General features: G+C 32.3%; 1 protein-coding gene across 2 annotated transcripts in view; it reads right to left on the minus strand.

Annotated features, from left to right (window-relative positions):
• LOC126883329 (sodium- and chloride-dependent transporter XTRP3) overlaps positions 1–21,396 on the minus strand; it is a 176,316-nt gene that overhangs the window by 93,386 nt on the left and 61,534 nt on the right. For both annotated transcript variants that reach the window (XM_050648713.1, XM_050648714.1), the window contains exons 3-6: positions 17,892–18,124; positions 14,897–15,118; positions 5,441–5,551; positions 2,275–2,516 (exon numbers count right to left, since the gene is read on the minus strand). In XM_050648713.1, coding sequence (XP_050504670.1) covers positions 2,275–2,516; positions 5,441–5,551; positions 14,897–15,118; positions 17,892–18,124 — 808 coding nt within the window. The remainder of the gene's footprint in view (positions 1–2,274; positions 2,517–5,440; positions 5,552–14,896; positions 15,119–17,891; positions 18,125–21,396) is intronic.

Raw genomic sequence — 21,396 nt, forward strand, 5'->3', positions numbered from 1 at the left:
CCGAACAAGAAACTTTTAACGAAGACTTGTGTCGTGCATTAGTATCTTCTAATATACCGCTTTCAAAATTATCTAATGAAAACTTTAGTTCTTTTTTAAAAAAATATTGCAAACAAAACATTCCCAGTGAACGAACTCTAAAGAGAAATAATGTAAATTTGTTATACTCCTCAGTTATCCACAACATAAAAGCCGAAATAGGTAATAATTACTTTTACATATGTGTGGACGAGACCACTGACTGGTCAGGAAGGTACATTGTGCACTTATTGATTGGTGTACTTAGCGAGGAAACCTTTCCAAAATCGTATTTAATTTCCTGTAAGCAAGTGGAAAAAACCAACGCTCTAACAATATCACGGTTTCTACAAGAAGCATTAGCAAACTTTTTTCTTCCTGCTGCTGTGCCTAATGATAAATTATTGCTTATTTTATCTGATGCCGCACCATATATGGTGAAAACAGGACAAAATTTAAAAATATTTTATCCAAACTTAATACATGTCACTTGTTTAGCGCATGGAATAAATAGAGTTGCGGAGGAAATAAGAAAAAAATTTCCACTAGTTAACAGTTTAATAGGGAGCGTCAAAAAGGTATTCCTGAAATCACCTGTAAGAATACAATGTTACAGAGATATGCTTCCTGCTGTTCCACTGCCACAACCCATCTTAACACGTTGGGGAACATGGTTGGAAGCAGCTAATTTCTATGCTGATCATTTTGTTGATTTAAAAAAAAAATTAACCTTTTAACAGATGATAGTTGCCAATCTTTATTGGAAGCTAAGCAAGCCTTCCAAAATAACATCCTCCAACAGCAACTGTCATTCATAAAATCAAATTATAGTTTTATCCAGAAAACTATAACTCAATTAGAATCCTCCAAATTATCATTGTTAGAGAGTACAGTTTTAATAAAAGAATTTGAGTCATTGTGTCAAAACGTTAAAGGTACTATTGGAAAGGAAATTTTTCAAAAATTTAAAGTAACCATTGAAAAAAATAGTGGTTACCAGGTTCTTTCTGAAGTGGTTCAAGTACTAGCTGGGACCTTTTCCGAACCACTTAATTTAGAACCATCTATTATAGTAAATTTGAAACATGCCCCAGTTACTTCAGTTGATGTCGAAAGAAGTTTTTCTATTTACAAATATATGTATTCAGATAGAAGCCATAAGTTTTTATTAGAAAATTTTGAACATCATTTGATAATCTATTGTTACCACAATTCAAAATAATATTTATATGTTAAAATAATTGTATATGTTATGTATTTATAATATTGTAAGTATTTTTGTAAATAAAAAAATATTGTAAATATTTTTTACTACATGCTTATTTCCTAGATAAATATGCATATTTTGCATAAAATACTGCATATTTTTGCATAAAATACTGCATATTTATGCGCATATTTATGCGCATATTTCATACTTTTTTATTTGCATATTTGCCTAAGTCTAATAATAATTGTAATTCCTACCAGGGGGTTGGCGTAAGACAACTTCGAATTTTCTATTAGTTAGGTAAAACCAACTTTTGAATGTTTGCTACCCTGGATTTCCTGGGTACAAGATTTCGGTGGGTAAAACATCTTTTGAAGGTAAAAATTATTTTACTACCAGAGGCATAACAACATTTGAATATAATCCATATACAGATTACTGTTGGTTTTGTGATTAATTTGATCCTTACTAGTTTTAGATCTAGAACAATTACTGCTCTGATTAGTCTATTGTCGCTGCCTGTTACCTATTGTATTTATACATAGTTAGTTTTGTCTTTTTCTTCTTGTAGTGCCTATCCGTTTCGGATATTGGCAACCATTATAGCAATCCGTACTTTGCATACTGCTGCTCTAAAAAGATTTGTGGTTGTTGTGTTGAACCACGTACGTAGGTTTTTCAGCCAGGAAATCCTTCGCCTCCCTGGTCCTTGCTTTCCTTCTACTTTTACTTGAAAGATTAGTTACAGCAGTCCATATCTTTCACTGTTCCTCATGATGTGACCGAGGTATTCGTGTTTGGCTGTTTTTATTGTGATTAACAGCTCTTTTTCTTTTTGCATTCTCAGCAAGACACCGTGATTAGTAATGTGGTCGGTATAAGATATCTTCAGGATTCGACGATAAAGCCACATTTCAAAATCTTCAATTTTCCTGTAGGTGGCGTCTGTGGGAGTCCACGACTCAACTCCGTACAACAGTATAGGAAAGAAATTTAGGAAATAGGAAAGAGTTTAGTTTTGTCGCTATTTATTAATTTATACTTACTCCAGAAGGCATTTGTCGACGTTGGAAACAGCTTTAAATCCGAGAATGGCAAATATAACAACGCTGGCATAAATTGCTGTGACTGCGTTACAAATGGAGACCAAAATAACGTCTCTGACACAATTGTTTTTTGGAGTGTTGTATGATCCAAAGGCAATCAGGGATCCGAAGGCTAACCCAAATGAGTAGAACACTTGAGTAGCCGCATCTAACCAGACCTTCGGCTCCGTCAGTTTGTGAACCTAAAATAAATATTTTGAAAAAAAAAAAAGATATTAGTCCTGGATCACGCGTAAAAAAAGTTGACTAATAGCAAGCTGAAAATTTTTTAATAGCTTAACGGTGTCTAATCGGACAAACTTTGATGTATGGGAACACTGGAACAGGGGAAGCTTTAATTGTGGAACGCGAAAAACCTGACAAATTCATGATTATGAAAACTAGGAGCTGGTTTTTAATTTTTTTTTAAATAGCCAACGATGTATAATATAAGAGAAAATGTTTTTCCGACATAAATGTAAATGTTGGGCATTTTAACAAGTCCGACACGTAGAATACTAAGGCGGTCCGATAAGTACCTAACCTTCAAAAGAAAAACGAAAATTTTGGAAAAATGGAGATTTATTTCTGAACGAAGTCTCCTTTTAGCTCGATACTATTACTATTACTATTCTATTACTATTATACTGGGTTGGGATAAAGTATGGAACCAAGCAAAGAACTTTGAAACGAAAAGAACAATATTTATGAAACTTTGCATGCAAGTACAGTGACGCAAAAGGCATCTGTTGTCATATTTTTTGTTACTATTCCACTTCTGGTTTCACCGGAAATACCCTCAACTTATTTAATTTAAATGGGACACCCTATATATTTTTGCGGTTTTTAAAAGAACTTGTTATTTTTAACTCATACATACCAAATTTAATAGAGAAAATTTGTTAAAAAGTGTCTGTACATATTTTTTTGTATTAATACAACGTAATTGGAAATAAACGAGGACCATCTATACTGTAGACTATAGTATATTGTACAACAAGAGAAAACAAAAACATATTTCTCACGAGCGCAGAAGTTTGTTGGTACGAGCCGAGGTACGAGGCGAGTGCCGCAAATCAAGCGAGGGAGAAGTATGTCGTTTTCTCACGTGTTGTACACTGTACTTTTTCTCTGGATGAGTTTTTGTCAAGAGTTCAATCTTCAAAATTAAATAATGTAGGTGTTGTAGATTATATTCCAAAATTGAAATAAAATACATATTATACACATATGTAGGTATTTAATATTCTTAATATTTATATACTTTTATTTATTTAAAATTATAGTTACCAGTTATATTTGAACAGTTTGAAAGGTAATTCCTCGTAAGTTTTGATTTGACACATTTTATTTGACAAAAATATTTGTGTTTGTATTGTGCATGTTACCATGGAAACCGCGATTCAACGTATGGAACCCGTGAGAAAAAATATTTCTCACTGCAATGGCCGACTTTTCTCACACCCTGAGAAATTGTTCGTTTTGAATGTATGTAAGTAGTGAGAAAAGTTGCACATTGTATAGCATCCATAGAAAAAAAATTGTTGTTTACATGCACTGCATGACTTATTTGAATTATAGTAGGTAAAACTGTTACTGAACTAATTGACAGAAATAATTTGTATTAAAAATGGTTCATTTTAGTGGAAAAGATCGTATTGAAATATTAATGATAATAGGTTATGGTGAATTTTCATTTTTTGGAAGTGAATTTTCCAAATTCATGGATTGGACGTAGAGGATTCATAGAGTGGCCCGCTCGTTCTCCGGACCTCAACCCGTTAGATTTTTTCTTTGGGTTATCTAAAATTACGTGTTTACGTTAGGCGACCAACATGCTTGCAGGATTTGAGACAAAAAATAATAATCGATGAATGTGAACTAATACGTGGAGAAATCTTGCAAAAAGTGACTCACGGATTTATTTATAGGCTTGCACGTTGTCAGGAGGTGAACAGCAAACATTTTCAACATTTGAAATTATTTTTTTTTTATTTTTAATATCATTGGTCTTCTTCTTCTTAACGTGCCCTATCAAGTCCCCTTGACGTTGGCGATTAACATGGCGAAACTGTCTCTGTCTCGAGCTATTCCAAATAGGTGTTCTGCTTTCTTTATTCCTGTCCACTCCCGGATATTCTTCAACCAAGAGGCCTGCTTTCTACCAATTCCTCTGCGTCCTTCGATTTTACCCATCATAATAAGTTTATTATAAGAATAATTAAGTTTATAAGAATATTATACCGGTCTCCCCTTACTACGTGTCCAAAATAGGCCATCTTTCTATATTTGATGTTATCAAGCAGCTCGCGGGTAGCATTTGCTCTCTTAAGGACTGCCACATTTGTCAGCATAGCCGTCCATGGTATTTTCAGAATACGTCTGTGCAGCCACATTTCAAAGGCCTCCAAACGGTTAATGGTGGATATTTTTAATGTCCATGCTTCGACACCATACAAGAGGACTGACAAAATGTAGCATTTAATCATGCGCTTTCGAAGTTGAAGTTGCAAGGTATCATTACAGAAGAATAACCTCATTTTTAAAAATGTCGTGCGGGCTATCTCGATTCTACATTTTATCTCTTTATCTGGATCTAGTTGTTCAGTAATATGGCAACCAAGATATTTAAAACTGGGTACTCTTTGAATTATATGACCATCAACATATAAACGTGAATATTGATGGGCCAAACGGCTAAATACCATGTATTTTGTTTTTGAACAGTTTATATTTAGGCCAAACTCTCTTCCCACTGTGTCAATGGCATTTAAAAGGTGTTGTCATCATTGGTCTAACGTAAATAAATTAACCTATTTTTTAACTCTAAAGAGATTTATTTCTTGTTTTAATAGTTTTTTCTTCCAAACTTGGTATGTATGAATTAAAAATAACAAATTCTTTTAAAATCTGCAAAAATATACAGGGTGTCCCATTTAAAGTAAATAAGTTAAGGGTATTTCCGGTGAAACCGGAAGTGAAGTAGTAACAAAAAATATGGCAACGGATGCCCTTTGCGTCACTGTACTTGCATGCAAAGTTTCATAAATATTGTTCTTTTCGTTTCAAAGATATTTGCTTGGTTCCATCCTTTATCCCAACTCTGTATATAAAACAAGATAATTACCTTTGGAGTTAACATGTGGGCTAGCCCAGCACTAGCACCTTTAAGCGTAATTCCTCGTATGAAAAATATCGTTAACACTAAGTATGGAAACAGAGATGTGAAGTATACTACCTAAAAATGATTAAATATGATAAATATTTATTATTTAAGTTTGACAAAAAAAATAAAAATCTAAAAATTCGATCTGTTAAGCCGCGTACAAACCAAGTTCGCAAGCTGTTCGCGAACTGTTAGCGAGCTGTTCGCAAACAGCTGTGTGGACGACAGTTCGTAATGGGTTCGCGAACAGTTCGCTGTTCGCTCAAAGTTCGCTTGGATAGCGGTAACATCAAAGGGTTTGTTCGCGAACAACCAGTTAGTAAACAAAACGGTCTGGACGTATTGAAGTTCGCTTAAACGAAAAAGGGGTTATGTTCGTATTTACTTTAGTTTGATGTTAAAATATTTTAACGTGGCTTGCTGCTTTTTTATTATTGTATACTACTATCATTGTATAACTAGACCATGTGTAGATAAACAATGCTACTATATAGCCTAATAAAATAAAAAAAAGTCAAAATTTAAATTCGTACAGGTTGAAACAAATTTTATATCAAAGTTTAGGTGGGTACAAAAGATATTTTCAAAAAAGTATCCAAATCATACAAGGGGATCATTGCTTAAATAATTAAAAAGGGGTCATTTTTGCAAAAAAATACTTTTTTAAATGCTGAGGTAATTCATTTATTAACGAAGGTCTACAGGATTTTTTTCTGCAAAGTTTAAGGGTAAATCTTTCACATAAGACTTACTAAATTAAATTTGACCCCCTATTTATTTAAATAATTGTATATAAAACTTTAAAAACAAATTTGCAAAAAATTATTTTTAGCTTTTTGAATAAGCATTATAAAATATCTTATTTTACAGAATAACTTGCGCTATGTTACTAATATTAAGCAAAAAAAAAGTGGTCGAGAAATATTTAATATTTTTTGAGATATTGAATTTGTTTATTAAATGTTACTATATTTTCAATTGCAAAAACGCGGTTGTTGCCAAAGATATATTCACCTGCGTAAGATCCAATTATTTTTATTTTTATGTATATTTTCGATAAATGTATTGATAAATTCAAATTTCAATTAAACTCCCCCCTAAAATGGAATTTGAAAATTATTCAAATTTGTTTATAATTTGTTTTTTTAATAACGTCGCGGGGATTAAGTATTTTGAAATGCCGTTTCGATAATTGGGTTCCTGGGAATTTTTTACTACTTAATAAATTTTTTTGTCGTTCTTTTTCTTCTTCTTTTTTTCTTGGAGTTATATTACTACGGGCCCTATTAGGGTTAAATTTCATTAAGAATGTTGAATCTCTGGGTTGTAAATTCTAGACCTAAAAATATTAAGATTTAACTAAAGTCTCTTAAATAAAATGTGGCTACTTACTGAGTTACAGGGTGTTTTATTTAAAAATTTAAAAATTATTGTTACCAAGTACTTTAAAACTATTTGACGTATCCTTATCATACTTGGCATAAAGTGTGGCTATTATACACCCTACTAAATTGTGATTAGTAAACGTTTGTAGCTACTGCCAGAGGCGTATAACAGGGGATAGTGAATGATTGAACCTTCCCAAATTCTACGCCACTGAGTGAATTACTATTTTAGCGAAATTTTTCGATTCTCCAATACTTTGTGTGTAAATAACTGTATTGGTATCGATAAAGTCATCAGTTTGCGAGATATTGGAAGTTTAAAATGAATGAATGAATGAATCAAAATAACTATGCCGTTTCATTTTGAACGTCCAATATCTCGAAAACTAATGACTTAATCGTTACCAATAAAGAGTATATTATTTACAGAGAAGGTATTGAAGAATCGAAAAATTTTGCTAAAATAGTAATACCCTCAGTGGCGTAGAATTTGAAAGGGTCAACCATTCACTATCCCCTGTCGTACGCCTCTGGTAGTAGATAGAAACTTTTGTTTATCACAATTTAGTAGACTGTATAGTATCCTAGAAGAAGAACTATCAAACATAAATATGAAAATTAATACAGAGAAAACAAAAACAATGATAACTTCAAATACGAGGAACACACACGCAATAGAATTAGACGGGAAACAACTAGAGCAAGTGGAATATTTTAAATACCTAGGAGTAATAATCGAATCAAATGGTAAACAAGACATGGAAATAAACGAGAGAATGGGAAGAACAGGAAGCTTATTTAACACTATAAAAAAAAACATTTTTTGGGAAAAAAGAAATACCGGAAAAAGTAAAAACGGCAGTCGTTAAATCAGTAGTTAGACCAACAATCATGTATAGCAGCGAGACATGGACATTGACGGGGAGACAAAAATCCAGAGTCAATGCTATGGAAATGAGGTTCCTGAGGAAAATAGCAAACAGAAAGAGGACAGACAAAATACGAAACGAAACAATTAGACAAAATCTAAGACTAGAACCAATCAATGAAAAAATAGTAGAAGGACAACTTAGATGGTTCGGGCACGTGTGTAGAATGTCGAACGAGAGGCTAACAAAACGAGTGTTCAAAACGAGAGTGCAGGGGAAAAACAAAAGAGGGAGACCAATATGTGGGTAGATGAAATCAGGAAAGAAGTCGAGAAGAAGGGATTGACATTGGAAAGTGCAAGAAACCTAACGCAAGATCGGAAAGCATGAAGACTACAATGCCAAACTCAACTCCACCAGCCTTACACCTAAAGGTAGAAAGGCTTAGGACTAAGTAAGTAAGTAAGCAATACCCTCAGTGGCGTAGAATTTGGAAAGGGTCAACCATTCACTATCCCCTGTCGTACGCCTCTGGTAGTAGATAGAAACTTTTTATTTATCACAATTTAGTAGACTGTATAGTAGCCACACTTTCTGCCAAGTATGATAAGGATACGCCAATTACTTTGAAAGTACTTGGTAAAAATAATTTTTAAATTTTTAAATAAAACACCCTGTAACTCAGTAAGTAGCCACATTTTATTTAAGTGATTTTAGACCAATCTTAATATTTTTAGGTCTAGAATCTACAACTTAGAGATTCGATATTCCTAATGAAACTTAACCCTAAAAGGGCCCTTAATACATAAAACTCCAAGAAAAAAAAATAAGAAGAAAAAAAGACAAAAAAATTTCCCAGGAACCCAATTATCGAAACGGCATTTTAAAATATTTAATCCACGCGATGTTATTAAAAAAACAAATTATAAACAAATTTGAATAATTTTCAAATGCCATTTTAGGGGGAAGTTTAATTGAAATTTTAATTTATCAATACATTTATCGAAAATATACATAGAAATAAAAATAATGAGATCTAATACAGGTGAATATTTCTTTGACAACAACCGCGTTTTTGCAATTGAAAATAGAGTAACATTTAAAAAACAAATTCAATATCTCAAAAAATATTTAATATTTTTAGCCCGATTTTTTTCTTATTAATACTGATAACATAGCCCAACTTCTCCTGTAAAATAAGATATTTTATAATGCTTATTTAAAATGCTAAACATAATTGTTTGCAAATTTGTTTTTAAAGTTTTATATACAATTATTTAAATAAATAGGGGGTCAAATTTAATTTAGTAAGTCTTATGTAAAAGATTTACCCCTCAACTTTGCAGAAAAAATCATATAGAATTTCATTAGTAATTGAATGACCCCAGCAGTTAAAAAAGTAATTTTTTTTGCAAAAATGACCCCTTTTTAATTATTTAAACAATGATCCCCTTGTATGATTTGGATACTTTCTTGAAAATATCTTTTGTCTCCACCTAAACTTTGATATAAAATTAGTTTCAACCTGTACGAATTTACATTGTGATTTACATGTAGTGGAATTTTATTTTACTAGACTAATAGTTAATTAGTATGTTAATAGAGTTAAGTTTAATAATTAATACAGTTAATTAATAGTAAATAGTTAATTAATAGTAAGTAGTATAATAAATAATATAGGTAGTTAATTAATTCATAGTTAATGTTTATTGAAAGCATGTTTATTGAAAATTGAATGGTCCGAAGATGAAATTATTACATTAATAGAGGAATACCCTAAACATTCCAATTTATGGGACCCCACAAATGCAGAATACAAAAAGAAAATAATTATAGTATCTATATAACAGCCTTGTTTTAAAATAGTGAGGACAGCAAAGCAATGCAACCAATGCGAACTTCAGCGTACTGTTCTATAGAACTGTTCGCGAACCACTCTAATTTTTGGTGTAGACGTCTTGTTCGGTTACAGTTAGCGAGCAGCTCGCAATAGTTCGCGAACAGCTCGCGAGCTGTTCGCGAACCGCAAATTTGGTTTGGACGCGCCTTTAGGCTAATTTATTATGAATATTCTTTCTTTTAGTTCATTATGTCCTTCAATTAACATTAGAAATCGTTATAGGTACACTATTTTTATTGTTGTTCTGAAGCTATTTCCTTGTGGCATTTTTATGATTAATTATTTTATATTAATAATATTTTATTATTAATAATTTTGTATTTTGACAACGGCAGCCGATTTGGGCGTCGAAACGTTAATAAAATTATTTTTTCATTTTAATTGTGGCTTATTTTCCATATAAATAATTAACTATTTTTATATTCAGATGTTTCTTATCCCTTCTTCTTCTTCTTCTTTAGATGCCGTGTCCGTATTCAGACGTCATCATGCTTACAAGTTTCTGAAACGTCTCTCTATCGGCTGCTGCGCGAAATAATTCTTCTACTGTGAAACGGAGGTATCCGAATTGCGTCCAAAATTTTGAGGGATTTTCAGGTAATAGGGAGTTTTTGTGCACACAAATACGTAAACGTAACGCATCTTTTTGACATATACGCTTGCGCATTAATGGTTGAACTCCCGTATCGCGATACGTATTACCTAAGGTTACGGGCTGGTACGTTAGGTTCATACGCATCCCTATCGAACCGAAAGTCACCGAATGCACACGAGGATCTTGCCCGATTACCTACCAAATGAACATTTCATCAGCGTACTACCCATTTATAAACATTTTAAGGTTATATATTGGTTATTGGTTTAGTCTATTTGAGTAAAATTATTCTGTGTTTGTAACTGGAAATTGGAACTTCATAATAGATTTAAAATTGTATTGTTTTTAAGTTGTCTATTAGTAAAGCAAAACAAACAAATCTTGTATTAATTTAAGATATACAGTGATTACCACAATTAATAACTAGATAAACAAATGACCTAGTTTCAGTAAAATTTTCAAATAAATATTACCAAACTATTTACATTATACTGGAATTCTGATGTAGGTACAATAATTTACAACTAAAAAGTAGGTATCAACAAAAATAAAAAAATTTTAACCTAAGGAAAAATAATATTTTTATATTTAAATAGAAGCAATTAAAACCATACAATTTCATCATTCATTTATCTTTTTTTACATTTGTATATTAATTGTATATTGTGTGAACATTGTTTTATTTTTTAATGTCAACGGAATTTAAAAATGACTTTAAGATTTGCTTTACGTTGCGTTAAGGCAGTTACAAAAACTACCTATTTTAACATTCATCCTCTACGACACGTTAGTTGCTTTACGTATACGGAGATGCGTACGTTACGTAGCAACAAAAACTCCCAAATCGCTAATGTGTTTTGTATGGTCAATTGCGTTCCGTTTCTAACAATAAAATTTAATCCTACACAGTATTACCTGGGTTTACAGGGTTTACCTAATTAGTTTCTTAGTAAAGATAAGAGAAAGTGGAGGTTAACTTGATAGGATGGAATTTTTAAAATTGCAGTTTATTTCCAAACAGTAAAGAGTGAACTAAAGGCGGCTGCACAATTGACCGGGAACGGGAACGAGAACTGAAACGGGAACGAGAACGGAAACTGAAAGCATCAGCAGATTCACAATTAAATGGTAAACAGCTGTTTTGTGACACTGTCACTTGTGCTATTAATTATTTTTCTTCTCAAAATAAATTTTGTGGAACGATCTTTTTCTAATTTTATTAAAAGAACTGTTAACTCTAAAAATATGGATTTATTTGATGACGAGCTTTTATAATATTTTCGTTTTTTATAATCTTGGATTTACACAATATGTGTGCAATCGCAAAGGTTTGTCAGCATAAAGATAAAAAGCATATCATTCAAATATTACCATATAAGTACGTACTATGATCTACATCAATCATACGGATGATGACATTTTTCCAATAAAGAAATCAATCGTTTCGTCATTTATTTTAATGCAAAATGTATAAAAATTGTCACTAAAACTTGATCACACACTTCTAATAACAAATTTTTATTGGGCATTTGACAGTATTTTTAATACTGCCTTCTGATTGGTTCCGGGAATACAACGGGAACGAGAAAGTTAAAACATGGTCAACTTTCCCGTTCCCGTTACCGAACAGCTTCTCGTTCTCGGTTATTGTGCATCTATAACATTAATTTACATAGAGGTTAACTTTTTTCCCGTTCCCGTTTCCGTTCTCGTTCCCGTTCCCGGGCAATTGTGCAGCCGCCTTTAGACAATCGCACCGCGCAATGGATTTTGAAATGATGTTAAGTGAACGGGGAAACCACTTACAGTTTTTCAAAAATTCAAATTTAGAAAGTTTCGTGAATTAAAAAAGTTTGGTGAAACTGTGTGGTATTGTACAAATAAAAAGTGTAAAGCAAAACTATATACATTAAATAATGTGTTTTCACAAGTTAGTGGTAAACAGAATCATGAGCTTGCTAAAGAAGTATTAATTCACCAGAAAGTTAACAATTCTCTTAAAAGAAAAGCAACAGCAGATATTGCGGAACGACCTGCGAAGTTGTTACACAAGGAAATCGAAAAGCGAAGCGAAGTACTTACCTCTCTGTCAACAAAACAATGTCCAATACATAAGAAAGAACATTAATCGCACGCGATTGAAAACGGTTCCAAAATTGCCAAAATCAGCCAAGGATGTTCAAGAATTTTTGAAACAAATTGAAATATTTACTATCAAAAATGAACAGTTTTTGTTGATTAATGATTAACAGTTTAATATTGTTGTTTTTTCATGTCTGTCTAATCTTTCATTTATGTGTAACAATTCCACTTTATTTATGGATGGAACATTCGATTATTGCACAAAATGTTGTCGTCAAAATTAGCCCCTGTTGGCTAATTAAGAAATGAAACGCAATTCGGACTAGACGTTATCGGTGGCCAGGTAAACAAAATATTTGGGACGCAATTCGACAAGGCCCAAGAAACGGAACGCAATTTGGACTAGACGTGTGAAACCACACCATTGTCCAGAAAGAAACCAAAGTTTCTTTCGACCAATCCATCTTTTTCTCTCCAATTTTCCTTGTATTGTAAGGCGAAATAGATGGTATTTAGGTTCTCTAATTATATGGCCGAAGTATTCTGTTTTTCTCTTCTTTATGATGTTTATGAGCAGACGTTCTGAATTCATCATTTGGAGAACATTTTCATTGCAAGTGTGCGAAACTCACGATATCTTTAGCATTCGTCGATAGCACCACAATTCAAATGCTTCTAATTTGTTTTGCATTGTGATTTTTAACGTCCATATCTTACAACCATACAGTAAGATAGCCATACATACCATTTCAGGACCTTCTTGCCAATATTGCCGACACGTTTCGGTTACATAAAACTGGTTTCCAGGTCATCAATCATGCCTATTCTGTAACTCATTTCGATGATAGAAGTCAGTAAAATCGAATAGAAGTGACCAAGTCGAATAGAAATAGTCCAAATCCGTATTCCATAACTACTTCGGAATCTCTACAATCGTAATGTGAATAGAAATCACTTCGACAGCATTTACCCTGTCGAGATGAGATTTCGATTATCGGAATTGTGGTTGACGCAAGCGCATTTTGTTTTGATTTGACGTTTATATTTTATATATAAAAATAATTAATTACATACTACTTATTTATAATTATTTATAGTATTTGTACCTTTTTTAGCTGCTTAATTTTTAGTCTGTGGTGTTATTTGTTTAGAGAACTATATATATTTCATTTAGACATGTTGTACGAGTATGAATAATTGGACCTAACCTTATTTATTTGCTACTTGGCGTCTGAATGTTTCCCATTCACATTGTTGCCATATTTTGTTCGCATATTTCTTGTACAATTGCAATCAATGGTATAATGCACAAGAATAGCATACGATAGACTTCTTATGCGTTAATTGATAAATACATATTATACCAGTATACTTGTATATTTATCAGTCAACGCTCATAGTCTGAACAAATTATAGAAAAGATGCCATTTTTGGGAAACGCTGTTTAGCAGTTATTTCAACTGGAATCGAATCTTAAAGATTGCATATTATTAGTAATATCAATTTTAAATAATTTATTAATAATAATGAATTAATAACATCAATTTAAATATCTTTGATTTAAAAGCATTTATACTTCTTATCTTCACTTATCTTTTTTATTTATCAGTTTATCTTCTTTTTTATATCAATTTTAATTAACTTTAATTTAAAACCATTTATCCTCTTTTGAGCTTTTTGCATCCAGTATTTACACGAATATTTTATTTACTTCTCAAAACTTTGAGGATAGTATGAAGAAAGTATGAAAACATTGAGGAAATGGCAACGGTGTCATATTTCAAGTAACAAAATAGGTCACAGAACACAATTTCGCTGGTTACTGCGCGGTTGCCACCTCCTCAGAACCGCGTGAAATAGAAGTCAAGAGATTTCGATTACGATATGAGTTACAGAATACCGATCCAAACACAAAAATGACGCGATAGATATCAAACATTCCGATTTTGGGTAATTACGATTCGACTTGGTCATTTCTATTCGATTTGTTAAAAGTTACAGAATAGGGCTGAATACCTTTCGTGATATTTCGATCCTAATGATTATCTCTTCATTAGAGTCGCAATTTACATTTAACCAACTGACAAGGTATTTAAATTGGTTCACCCGTTTTAAATACTCTCCACCAAGATAATGAATCCTTGGTTTACCTTAATCTTTCCAACTGCCATCCACTTTGTTTTTGAAATATTGATTTTTAGGCCTCTCCGATAATATGCTTCACTGACTACATTTAATAATTAGTGGTATGCATAAACGAAGTATAAACTCACGTGTGTGTTCTCATGAGTATGAGCATAATGTAAAAGTTTATACTCTATTTCATATGAATACAAATATTTTGATGTGATGAGTTTCTACTCACAGTACATAAGAGTAGATGGAAAATATGCTGCCACATTTGGAGTATAAATTATATTCTCATTTTTATTCATACTAGCCAATGTCTAGAGATCTTGTAGATTTTCTGCAAGAATGTCTGTATCTCTACAGATAAGTAAACAAAATTTTTTTAGGAACTTTTACTCCATTAAATATTTTAGTCCATAAGATATCATATTCATATTATACAATACGAGCTATTACCTTTCCAGAACTTTGTATTCCCTTCATCATAATAAAGAAAACCACAATCCACGAGAGAAGTAAACATAGCACTATCCACCATTTTGGCATACCTGGATCTTCAATGTTAGGGGAGGCGTCCAAAGTAACTCTGTACCAAAAATATGCTGTTGCTGAGGACTTATCACATTCGGCATCAACTGTTCCATTGATAATAGGACATGATTCCCATGGAAGGGGATACTGAAAATAAAATAGTTCTTCTATTAGTTAAATTGTTTGTAAAGCCATAACAAAGTGTTTTATTTTTATCAGACCGGAAAACCAGGAATTAAAAAGTTTCTATAAATAATTAATATATATACTGTTGTATAATTTTTTTGGAAAAATTTAGTAAATAAATTTATATCAGAGACCACGAAATTATAGATTTTCATCACCCTGTATATGACCAAAAATTGTAATAGGATAATTTAGTTGGTAATCAGTGTTTTCGCGGAAAAGTGAAATCGTTAAGAAGGTGGTTTTTCTTAATGGGTTTTTGAACGGACTTAAACAATGGTGCGGTCGGATTAGACAATACCGTTTATTTCGCTTTGCATTGGACAATAAGACATTTTATAAAAAATTCGAAGAAGGTTAAGCGGTAAACAAATTTATTGATTTTAGAATGTAAGGTTTTTTGTTTAGCAGTTTGAAACAACGAAAGTAATTTGATGTCTCCGAGAATTTAACAAAATGGAAAGTTGTATACAAATTAAATTGGTTCTTGAGAAATGATAATATGGGTAGTGGGTAGAAAGGATGTTTTGTGATTGGTGCAAAAATGATGGATGGAAGGGATAAGAGTGTGGAGTCTGATTTTGACGAGAGAAAAAATGGGCACTGTGAAATGAATATCTGAAGACAGCAGTCCAATTTTTGAAAAGTGAGAAGTCAGTGTAAAGTGGTGAAATTGGCCTTTGCAAACAGAATCAAGTTAAAACGAAATCGTTGACCGGTTTGAGAAGGTAATTTTCCTGTGTCCGAGGAAGATTCCTGCTTCTGTCTAGAACGAGTAGCCCATTGGTATCTAGTTGCACAAGATATCGAGCAGAGAAAAAACTGAGTCGAGAATTGGAGCGAGTCCTGTTTGTTTGTGTGTGAAGCAGTTTGGACGAGAGGGACCTTTCGCAACATCCAAGAGTACGTGTGGGAGAATCAAGGACGACGAGAATCGACGAGAAACCAGTGGCGCCTAATATTTTATTTCTTTTTATTTGATATTCTATTTGACTTTCTATTTTTTTTTCTATTTTTAAGCTAATAAGAGAATACTAATAACACCCCATTAAGATCCACCCCCATATATCTTCCGTACTGAGCAACCGAGGACATGTTCTTCAAATTTTGTAACACGCTAACATCCCCTTCTATGACATACCAACATCTTGTCGATTTTTTTTTCATTATTCCTACAGGGTGAACTTCGTCGTTACATTATTACAACTATATTTTGTGATTACCAATTTTCTTTTAAATTGTATTTTTCGAAATTTTCTACTAAGTTTAGGTTATTTGTATTTCGTGCGGTGTCACTGCTCATTTTGACATCAGTGACCATCCCACTTCACTGTAGTAGTATATAAGGCAATGGTAACCTGTATCGACCTCTTGTATGTTACTTCAATTCAACAATAAAACTAGTCCGTTAAATGTCCGGCTTTTATTTAAAGTAGTAACGTCTCGAGCACGTGTGTGTTTCAGCAGAATAGTTAGTGCTGATACATTACAAAAACAATTAAAGAAGAAATTACGTCTCTTTCTAAAAATATCTCTAGACTTTTCCGATGTGTGTATATTTTACTACACCTTGTTTTTAAATCAGGAGGAGTAAACTCAAAAGACAGATTCACACCCAAAAATGTTACTAGAAAAATCACCAAATATATCTTTTTTGGCTGATCATGTCGGTACCCCGTCAAAGTAGCCCCGTCGAAAAAGCTACGAAAAAATAGCCCCGACATAATATCCCGCACACTAAACATCTCCGACAAAATAGCCTGCAGAAAAAATATCCGCGGAACGATAGCTAGCCCACAAAATAGCCCCGACAAAGTAGTCCCGACAAAAAAGCTCCCTTCAGAAATCGTCATGAAATAATCCCTTAAAAATACATTTTTTCGGAAATGGTAATTATCCTATTATGGAGAAGAGCAGCCACAGACAAACAAGGGTGGAGGCAAAAAATAAAGGAGGCCAAGGCTCAATTTGGGCTGTAGTGCCGTAAAAGAAGAAAGATTATCCTTGATTCATAACTCAAACTCTGTGTCTTCTGTTAGGTCAAGTTCTTACAATGCGTTCTGTTATGTAAAGGATTTGACAAATCGTAAGGATAATTGTTGTCAAATTAGAATTGTAATGTTTTGGACCAGAATGAATTAAATTCTTGATGTTATGATAAAATAAATGGTACTCCGTTAATAGGTAAAACCTTTTGTTGAGGGCGTTTTCGCTGGAGCTGTTTTAGCCGGGGCTTTCTTGGCCGGGGCTATTTTGTGTGCGATCTGTTTTGTCAGGGCTATTTTGTTTGCTGGCTATTTTGTCGAGGCTCTTTTGTATCCGGGCTATTTTGACTGGGCTTTTCTGGCGGGGCTGTTTTGATCGAGCCATTTTAACGAGTCACGAATAATGTCGGTCTTCAACGGCATTCCATAAATATTATATTATACTAATTTTACTAATAAAACGCTAAACAGTTCTAAAAATAACTGTTTTTATATAAAAGCAGACTACAAATCTAAAAATAAAAGGACTAACGCAGAAAAAACAAAAAATCGCCTATATAATTTAATTAACCTATTAAATGCCAATAGTGCTAAAATTTCATAAATGTCGATAGTGTCAAAATTTGCTAACAGTGAAGTAAACTTGCCTGAGGTTGGACCAATTACAAACAAGCATTTCAGCTCGATAAATTTGAATTACTTTTCCTAGTTCAAAAACAGTGTATAGTAGTAATATGAATGAATCTTACCTGAAAACTGTTGAAGAGATAATAAAAGCACCACGTAATGATCACATTGTAATAGAGGGCAACAAAGAACGTTACTATACACGAAGCAATTCCGATGCCACCTAACCAGGGATGGATTGTACTCCACACTCCAAGGCAGCCTAGTCTCATTTTTTGGCCAATACCTAACTCTATAAGGAACAATGGGATACCTTCCAGTACCAACATGATAGCGAAAGGAATAAGGAAAGCACCTGATAACAAAAAAAAAACATATATTTAATTAAGTTTATGATTGTTCATTTGGAGATTATCTTAAGATTAAAAATAATCTTCAATTAAACTTAATATTGTGTTGTTTAATGCAAGTTTAACACTTAACCATATAATCTGTTAACAAGAGATTATGTTAATCGCTCAAAAACGTAGGATTACAGGTGTTAACTAGAGATTTTTAACCTTACTTCCTGGTTTTAAATTAAATATTTTCACTAGTAATACCACTAGAGGTCAAATTATTTCCGGAATTTTTTTTGAGATCATGAATATTTTGAAAATTTCCCGAGTCGCAGACGAGGGAAATTTTCTAAAAATATTCATGATCAAAAAAAAATTTCCGGATATTAATTTGACTTCGCGTGGTATTCGGTAAGAAAATTCCACACCAAATTTGCATTTGAAAATCCAAAGCTGCATAAACAGATTAATAGCGCGCCATAGCTTTGTCAGCAATTATTTAGGCTTTCAAATTCGTAATTTCTACTCATTGTAGTTGCATGGGAATACCATTTCAAGATAGAAAATAGTATATTCTTCAATTTTACATAAGTTTTGAGTAACTACAAGTGATAGAAAATGAATCAAAACTAAATTATGTAAACAAATAAAAACCAGTCTGTCAAAAATGTTCTGTTATTGTAAACGTCAAAAAATTTCCACTATAATTCGCTGTTGGGTACCCCACGAGCAAAAAATTTCCGATAAAATACCTCCGTTGCCATGGTGATCTGTCAAAATAACGTATTTTGATTGGTTCAAAATTACAGGTGTGGAATTTTCAAGAAAATTCCAGATTAAAACAACCATAGTTAATAGTCCAATCAACAGCCATTTTCTCGTGGAATTTTGAGAACCAACGTCGATTTCCTTAAAAATTTGGATTTAGGTAGTAATTATAACCTTTGTTAAAATCTACCCTATGCCGCTTTTGCTCTGAAGGTGAAAACAACCTCATCTAGCGGATGAAAATTTTTTTTAATCAAAATAACTATGAAAATCGATAGAGTGATAAATTCTGAGTAAATTTTGTTTTATAATTTTTTTTGCAAAATTTACACTCCAAGTTATTTGCGATTGAAACTATGCATATTTCATTGGAAAAACTCACGTTTTATAACGGTTTTTCATGAATAACTTAAAAAGAGTTAATTTTATAGAAAAAACAAGCTGAAAATGAGAGAATTATCATAACGAAAACTTTGTTTATTTAAGTATTTTAATTCATAATATGGAAAATTCCTATTATGAAAAGTTGTTTAGAATTAATAATTATGTTTTAGTGTGCAATTATATCATTCTAATTTAAATGTTATGAACTATAAAGGTAGTTTACTTTTGATCGAAATTCATATTTTTTATATACCTCGTATAAAATTTTGCATATGATGGTTGCATCATAAATCTTAGAACATGAAGAGGTTTTTATGGAGAATAACTTTTCTTCGTCAAATTAAAAATAAAAGAGTTATAAAAATGAAAATGTTGTTGGTATCCATAATTTGAGAAAAATCTTCAAATATTTTTTTCCATTAGAAGGATGTAATTGCACATATCAGACCATAATTTTTTATACCAAACAATATTATTTCATACTGTCGGTTCGCTAAACTCAAACACAACTGGTGAGTGATTTTAGTCAATAATTTTGCCAATTTGCCAAAAAAAAATAATTACTAATTAGTTAATAATTACTAAATAATTAGTAATTTTGTCAATTTTGGCAAAATTCGCAAAAACAAAAAAAATACCTACTAAAATTAGTAGCCAGTTGTGTCGAGTTTCCAGTCCATTTATCATAAAGGGGAGGCCGTATACCCGTATAAACCTTTTTAATGCTGTTATTAAATAATTATTGCTTTTAAAATATACTCAAATTGTATTTTTGAACATCTTATTTATTTTATATAATAATTAAATTCACTATCAAATGATAAATTCACGAAGTGTCAAACTCCAATGTAAATAACCTATGCTTTGCTTAACAAATTGAGATTAAAAAACTAGCCTACTTAATAGCAACGATTTCAGCTGGACGTGTAGTGTGTCGGAAGAAAATAAAATGATTTTGACGTCACATTTTAGACTTTGAAGTCGATTATCTCGAAGACGGTTAGAAATATCGAAATGCCGTTTTCAGATTTGGATTCAGAAGAAAAAACTACATAAGAATCCATCGATAAATCTGACCTGAGTATTGCAGGAGCGGCAACGCAATAACACACACACTTTTGCGAATTTATAAACGAAATGTTTTCGTTGAAAATTATTAAGAACAAAATGATAATACTAATAAAATAACAAAGAGATTCGCATCTAAAAAACCTAGGTAAACTCAATAGCGACCGAGTTATTGCTCTTTAAAGGATGGTTATTTTCGAAGAACATCAAAATGGAGAACGCTTAATCTCAAATAACTCGAATATGGTGCAATTTTTTTGAAAAACTTAACAAATATCTATTAAAGTTCATTAAAAAACCTTTCAAATAAGCTCTGATAAAAGTTTTTTGCATAAGAACTGACTGACTTATGATAAAAATAAAGTCACTCTCTGCTTTTTTCTTTTTGAAATGTAAAAATTAAACCCCCATCGTTACAATCCTAATAGAAATGAGTAGCTTCCCACTTGAAATTTACTGTGTTGTACAAAATTTTGAAATGTGTTTAATTCGTAGAACAATTTTATCAATTGTTTTTAATAAAGATTTCAATCCTCTACAAATAGTTTCTCATGTCTTTTGATGATTAAGGAGGCAGGAATTCAACAGTTTAGAACTTTACATTGAGTTTCCTATGGCCCGTTTTCCAATTCACCACCCGGTATAAGAATTCGGGCACTGACAGCAATATTTTTTAAACAAATGTGTGAAGATATGGGAGCTGAACCCATATATAGGTATCTTTTTCGTACTACTGCCACTCACGATTGCACTTGCACTCTCATGGGAGTATATTGGCGCGTACGTTCTAATTATAATTCTAATACAGGGATGCGTGCTGTCGCCACAATTATTCAGTGTGTACTCCCAACTAATATTTCAGGAGGCATTAATAACATAAGATTTGCAGACGATACCGCAATCATGGCAGAGAATATAGACGATTTACAAAGTCTCCTAGGTATCATTAACAGAGAAAGCAAAAAGATGGGAATAACAATGAATATAAAAATTCATGGTGATCTCAAAAAACCCTGTTAACAACATAGATACATCTGACATTGGAGGGTAAACCGATAGAAAGGGTCGA

Source organism: Diabrotica virgifera, chromosome 4, assembly GCF_917563875.1.
Source record: "Diabrotica virgifera virgifera chromosome 4, PGI_DIABVI_V3a".
Lineage (NCBI taxonomy): Eukaryota > Metazoa > Arthropoda > Insecta > Coleoptera > Chrysomelidae > Diabrotica > Diabrotica virgifera.